The 7,705-nt window shown below is 37.1% G+C and overlaps 1 protein-coding gene across 1 annotated transcript; it reads left to right on the plus strand.

Moving 5' to 3' along the window:
* Nucleotides 1-1,308: 1,308 nt before the first annotated feature.
* Nucleotides 1,309-4,449, plus strand: LOC307015548 (uncharacterized protein). Its single transcript, XM_079644229.1, has 4 exons — nt 1,309-1,415; nt 2,307-2,417; nt 2,669-2,945; nt 3,791-4,449. The coding sequence occupies exons 1-4, from the start codon at nt 1,324-1,326 to the stop codon at nt 3,998-4,000; spliced, it is 690 nt and encodes a 229-aa protein (XP_079500355.1). The 5' UTR covers nt 1,309-1,323; the 3' UTR covers nt 4,001-4,449.
* Nucleotides 4,450-7,705: the final 3,256 nt, after the last annotated feature.

Here is a 7,705-nt window from a genome sequence, read left to right on the forward strand (position 1 = left end):
CGTGCTTGCGGGAGTCAACATGGAGGAGCCCGAGGCGAACTCTTGTGGGACACAGGTGGGTTAATTTCATGCTACCACGGAACATGCCACTACAGTTTTAATTAACTAACGTTACATCGTAATTAACTAAATATATCAAGACAGCTGTGCGTGCATCCCGGAGTTACTTAAATTGTATATTTAACGCTAGCTAGTTGATGTGGTCTTTGCTATTGTCTTAGCTAGCTACAGTCTGTTGGCTAAATTAACGTTTGTTGTTGTTGTGCCGTTTGAATGAGTAACGTTAATGTTAAAGAAATTAATGCAACACTTTTGTCGGGTGCTTCCTGACATAATGCCCCGGGCATTTAATATGGAGAGGAAGGTAACGTAACGTTAGTTAGCCAAAGGTCGAAAAGGTTCAGTTTCCAATCCGACTTGTGTTCACGTCAGCAGGAAAATAAAGCAAGTGAACCGAAAAGGAACGGTAAAGTGGGCTAACCATACGATCTTCATAATCCATAATAAATAACTGTATGGCCTACTCAACACAAATGCTCCTTACAACCCGCTGCAATAGACGATGAGCGATTCATGTTTTCTTAAAAATCAATCAATCATATACTCTACAGTATATGATTGATTTATGTATTAATTATTTTATTTGTTTAAATATAATTCTATATTTTTTTCATATACTCTACAGTCCATGCATTATACTTTTTTGCATGAAAAGGGCAGAACTTCAAAAGCTTTAACCTGAAACACATGCCTCACTACTCGAGTTCAGGCCAAAATTAGCCTTACTTCATTCATTTAAAAGACCAATCACCAATATTTAGGACACAAATAACATATTTATAACAATAAATGCTCTTCCTCAGCTATGTTTTATATAATGTAAACACAAGCAGTATTGTAGCCAAAGATAAACATTTCACTATACATTGTGCGGGTCATCTTATGTAGGCGCCGACCACATCATGTTATTCAGCACAACACCACAAAAAGGGGTCTGGCGATGGACACGAAGATTATTTCAATCATCAAAGGACTTGGTGGGACAAGATATGGTGTGGATACATCAAGCAATTAATACCTTTTTATTTTGCAGATATGGTATGGTAATATTTGGTGGAATTGATGGATTTTCAAGAAAAGTTAGTGCTTCCTGGAGTTTATTTCACAATTGACCAAAAGTGAATTGATATTAAATGCAATTTTTTTAAGTTAATTATCACGCACATACAGTATGGGGTCAGTATTTAATTCATTAATAGGTTATTTGAGTACTGTGTTTCTGTGGTGCTTACTTTTTCCTTTCTATAAATGCTCTCATAAATCATGTACCTACAAGTAGCCAATAACAACAAGGCGGCTTCAACAGCTCTGCAGTTCTTCCTTGAGGCTGTGGACAAACACGGATTTCCATCAAGGTAACAGGCTATTTCTTGTTTTGTGTGTGTTTTTTTTACATGTAAACATTGGATTATTGGAAATACTGAATATGAAGAAAAATGTCAGGTGCACTTGATACAGTTAAAAGAACACTGATTTGTATCAGTCTAGGCCATTTTATAAAAATAAGGTAGACTTTTGTCACGGCAGGCGTATTGACATGAACTAGCAGGTAAATACAGGTTAAATTAATTAAGTTGATTAAGGTTCCATTCTATTTAGTGCAGTAGAGCCTTTCCAGTGAGCCAACATGCACAATAGCAGCACCCTGACTGTTTGATCTGAATGGAACAGAACATTAATTAGTATCACTGGTAACACCTGTGTTTACCCTACTATTTTATGTCAAAATGGCTGCTTTTCAAAAAGGTCTATAGGCCTACATGATCAACAGATTTTTCACTAAGTTTTACAAGAAAAGTTGTAAATTGATAGTTGGAGATATAGTGCCTATTAAGCAAAGGCCCAGGAAGCCCTAGCACCCCCTATATGTCATTTCTGAAACAACACTTTACCAGTGATGACACTTATGGGGATGGCCTGAGAATGAGATTGGATTATTCATTCCTTGTTTATATGACTTTACATGACCTCATGACATATTCCCAATATTATGTGTAGGTCTTTCCAGTGATGTGCCCATAAAGAATGTTTCAGTCTCATACTAAAACCTCTTGTTTCTCTGGTAAAAAAATCTTTAAAACTGCTGGTTCCCTGGGGGATTAGCCAGTAGCCAATAGTGAAGCTTGTTAAATGGCTATATCTGTACTTAGAAAACTGGAGATACAGCCAGCTCTAAGAGTACAGAGATTCAAATTTCACATTGTCAAATTACTTAACATGGTATCTGTATGGTTGTACATGTCAAGGGTCAGAGGAGACCAAGGTGTGGAAAATGTGGACATTGCCAGACATATGTTTGACGTTCGTGGGTGCGGCAGGGGAAGCTTCATCTCAGGGAAAAGTGTTCATAATCAAAGGTAATATCAGTGTATGGTTGTAGCTTCTGTCATAAAGCTTTCTTTGGTCAAAATATATTTTGCTAGTGTATCGCTTAATAGTGCCATTAATTATGGTGCTAAAAGTTGTTGCTGAGATTAATGTACATATTAGTGTTATTAGGGATGGGGAAAAATCCATTGAGTTACTATTTGCATTTTTTGCAACGTAAAGGTGTGATAATTGTTTACGGACTGCATTTATTCATTTATTTTTGTCAACTGTCTTTCAGGATAGAGCGCCTGTGGCGTGACGTGTGGAATGTCGTGTCAAGTATTTATTACGATCTGCTCCACAGCCTAGAGGAGGATGGCCTGCTCGGCCCAGCAAATTGCACACACCTTTTCTGTGCTCAGTATGTCTTTCTGCCCCGAATTCAGGAAGATCTTGACACATTCACAGATGGCTGGAATAACCATTCACTCCGAACAGAACGTAACCTCACTCCTAACCAGCTGTGGGAAATCGGGAAGAGTCAGAGCCCTGTCAGCCCTCCTGACAACTTCGAGGTAAAGGGGAAAAACTGTTTTGTAGTTCTGTGTTTTATTCACCATTGTGGAGGAAGCCAATGTTAGCACACCTTGCTTTCTTTTAGAAGTCTTAACAATGTTAGTATTTGGTTATATGTTTATTTGACAAAATCCTTACACTGTTCTTAATATTATAATGAAAATGCAACACACGGGAACTGGAATTTAGCCTACCAGGACCACTGTGTTTCACTTTACCAGGCATCTTCCAATAGTACACAGCAATAACCATATGCATAATCAGGCTACAGCAGAATTACAATTTGTGTCAAAGCCAACAATGGGCTATGCAACACAATGTAACATTGAGGTTCAGTTGCATAGAATAGTTTTGTTGATATACAAAGACATAGTCCACAATCCGAAAAATGTAAAACTAATGAAAACAACTACTGTTGTAGTTGTTTTCATTTTATTTTTCTTTGAATTTGTAGGCCTCAAAAAGAATATTGCAGGAAAAAAAGATGCTGACTTCTTTCACTGGTAAATTAACACCTGAAAACTGCAATGAATATGCAGTGCACTAGTCTATTTAGTCTGTACAAGGATAACATTTAAACTAAATAAATGGCTTAATAAATTACAGTTCAGTAATGCATGTCAAGTGATTGAAATCTAGTTTAGTGTTCATGTCAAGATTGACAAAACAACAATTTAATCAGTGGGGTGGAAATAATTTAATAATAAATAATGGACTGTATTAGTAATTTAGAATTTGTATTTGTTGGGAGCCAAATGATTTCTAGAAAAGGTTCCTGACCACTGTTTTAGGGTGTCATCCCATGTAATTATTTTTAACAAACCCGATTACTTTTTTATTTCAGGGGATCCATTTTCCAGATGTGGAAATTGCAGACATGGATCAAATTGGAGTACAGGTTCCTGAACTGGCATCTCCCCTGGGCATCGAAGAACTGGAAGGACTGAATCAACTTTTTAATCCTACTGCTCCTTCATTGTGTTTTGGGGCAGACATCTATAGTGCTGTAGTTCACTACATAGAGGGTGTCCTTGAATCAAGTCAGGAAGCATAAGGCACAATGCATACTAACTTTCAGCAGTGGAAGAAGTATTCAGTAATTAGTTGCATATAAATCCTTTATATCCTGTTGGCTAGTTTAATCTCCATCAATGCATCATATTCTATAAGATCATCATGTGTTTGTATCTTTGTCTCTGTCCTGTGAAAACCACGTATCTCTACAAAGTCAGAAAAACAGCCTGTTTTCAGCTTTTTGACGACTACTTTTCAAGCTGATCCAAGAGGCTTTTTAAAGAGTTTATTTAGCCGAAGAAGAATTTAAGTAACACTTCATCCTTCAGTTGATCACAAACATTCAACACCAACACATCTGGAGATACGTGGTACTTTTGTGGGGGTGGTTGGGTAGAGGATGATGGAATATATATATATATATATATATATAGGGCATGACTGTTATATTCTCATTTTGAAAAGGAAAATAAATGTATTTCAATTTTAGAGGCCTACTTTATTTGTAGTAACCTGAAATGTTACTCTTAGAATAACATGGCTTTCCACTAGCTAATGCAGTTCCTTGTTACATGAAAGATACTACAGTAGTAGTATAATGTTCTATTTTAGAACTCACAATAATGTCCCTACCTTTCATCCTGACATTGACTTCTGTTCATTCCGCTACGACTTGAAAAAATCATTTTCAGAGACTTCAACCTGCATTCAAAATAGTCCCCGGGGAAATGTTTACACAGCAAATGATCAGTTCTGTGGTTTATGAATGGAAATTACTTTGTTAGCCGCAGAACATTTTGAGGTATATAATATAATAATTCAAATTTTGATTGTTGTGAAAAATGTAAAATGTGGGTAAATTGAAATGAGGCAAACATCCAAAGTCACTGGTCAATGGTTTATTTCTTAGAATCTTTGGATACAAGAGCTGTAGGATTCAAGTAAATACATCAGCAATAACAAGTACTGTAATAGACCATTTTCTAAATATTGACTCTATTAACAGAATGAATGATGCCATTGGTTACAACTACCTGAACCAGGTGCCAGAACTACATATGGCACAATCCAAACAGCCCTTCCAACAAAATGCAGTACACAAAGAGTACCAGGCAAAGGTTATAGTATCTGTCACAAAATTTCATGTTCAAGTTCAATTTTGAGCTGACCACTGGAACAAATGAAGTAGTAATAATCTCAAAAGGTTTCGTTTCTGTGAGTCGATATTCTTAAAATGGAGATCTCTTTTCAGGTGAAAGAATACCAAAGACAAAATCCCTTTTTATACCAATGAACAAAAGCAGAAGCTCCATAACACTGAAACAATGTTTTTTTTACAACAGAATCATACTGATGAGCAGTATCTAAACTAGACCAAAGCCTGTAACATAGGTTGCAATGCAGCTCTCCACATGCTTGGAAAAGTCCTCATAGTTTTGGAAGTGCCCAGGTAAATGCAATGTGCCAAAACATGTGGAAGACTTCAGGTACGCCCCCTTCACAACTCGGACCTTCAAGGTGTCTGTAGGGATTTCCCACCCTACCCAGAACTTTGTCAGCTGTTCGAGTTGGGATGGAGAGGCTGCATTCAAAGACAACAAGAGGTTGTGGAAATACATCAAATAAATGACATTTGCGTTTTTAAAGATGAGCTGTATTTTACTGCTTTACCATGTTGTTTTATATATAGGTAAATGGAAATACTTTGTTGGGATAGTACTGAGCCCAAAAAAGGAGGGTGGCACAAAGTAGTATTAGCAAAGACCACATCAACTAGCTAGCGTTAAATATACAATTTAAGTAACTCCGGGATGCACGCACAGCTGTCTTGATATATTTAGTTAATTACGATGTAACGTTAGTTAATTAAAACTGTAGTGGCATGCTCCGTGGTAGCATGTAATTAACCCACCTGTGTCCCACAAGAGTTCGCCTCGGGCTCCTCCATGTTGACTCCCGCAAGCACGCTCCAAGTGGCGCAGGTCAGCAAAACGAACGCGTTAGAACCTTGTGTCCTATGATTGGATGGTCAGTGGGCTACGTGCTGATTGGCTAGTCAGTGGGCAACGTGCTGATTGGCTAGCATACTCAGGCGTAAAAACAGGGTCAAAATTCGTACTCGTAAATAGCAGCTTGTAGCTTGTAACTTCAGGTTCGCACACACAGATAGGAAATTTTTGTGTCCGTATCTCAGACTTTGTGAAACCTCACTGTTGTAAATATCCTTGCACAAAATATTTCTACACCTGCAAAACTTTTTTACACGTGCAAATTATATCTGCAAAACATTTTCACACACGCACAAAATATTTCTACAGCTGCAACATGTTTTTACACGAGCAAATTATATCTGTGTGCACAAAACTTTTTTACACATGCACAAAATCTTTTCACATGCGCACAACAGGTGATATACAACTGCAGACTGTGAAATAATTTGTGAATATTATTGACCCTAATTTGATTCCATATGCCTCCTCCTCCCCCCTTCCTGCCATCTCTCTCTCTCTCTGTTTCTGCTGATGTGTAAATATACAAAATAACGTTTTATATACTTGCTCTCTTGTTAAAAGGTGATGAAGTTTGCAGCGTAAGCCAGCCATCAGTGTTCTAGTTTTAAGATTTTGCATACCTCAAAGTGTGTCTAAAAGTATCTTGGCAAGAGAAAAAAGCCAAAATCCGCCTTGGCCATTAAAAAGAAACCGAATTCCACGTTTTACAAATGAACAGACACAAATGCAGGCTTGACTACTTGGCAGTTGATTAAAGCAGATTTGTCCTTTTTCATCTCTCAAAGGTTTGGGTCCTGTTCAACACTGGGTACAGAAATATATTCAATATAGCCAACAGTCATTTGTACGTAAATATTTTTTAAGTTGTAAGCACTTAGAAATATACATTTGATTGCATTTAAAGTGGCTATAGACAACTTATCATAATGAAGTAGTTGATTGCAAAAATTTGTAATGGATGTAGAATAAAGACACCATTAGCATTTAAATTGGCTCCCTATAAGACTCGCTTTCTCTATGAAATTATGTCTGGCTCTGAGTAGTGTTCTCCCTTTCACAATAAAAAGCCCAAACACAATACTTTCTGAATCACTGCAGGAAGTATTGTGCTAAAATGCAAATACAAATAGCTTACAGTAGCTCCCAATTAGTTGAACAATTGGAAAACCGCAAGGACTGTGGAAACACCTACTGGCAAAGGATTGTGGATGCAAATTATGCAAAGAGGAAGAAAAAACATTCTATCTAAAGCTATATAACACAATCTGCATATTGACAGTATGAGTACAACTAAAACAGTATGCATGTTGATGCAAACGACGATGTTCAGTCAACGATCAATCAAAATCGAAGGATCCAATGTTTTTTTAAATAAAGCAGAAATAGAACTAGTCTCCCAGTTCAAGTATCTTGAACAGGGAGTGTCATATTGGACTCGCACTTGACTTTTTAAGAAACATATCAAGAAAGTATCCAATACCATTAAATTCAATTTGCAACATTTTAAACAAGTTAGACCTTTTCTTAACTTTCAATGCTGCAAAGTCATACCTCCACTGTATGATTCTATCCCACATTGAATACTGTTTTACAAACTGGTCGTTTGCTTGTGCCACACACCTGAAACCCATAGAACAGCTGTTCAAGAGAGCTATCCAGGTGTTTGACAGAAAGCCACAGTCATACCACCACTGTACCATCCTTGAAAATCACAATTTCTTGAGTTTTTGACA

The sequence above is a fragment of the Notothenia rossii genome (genome assembly GCF_949606895.1).
Source record: "Notothenia rossii genome assembly, chromosome: 8".
Taxonomy (NCBI): domain Eukaryota; kingdom Metazoa; phylum Chordata; class Actinopteri; order Perciformes; family Nototheniidae; genus Notothenia; species Notothenia rossii.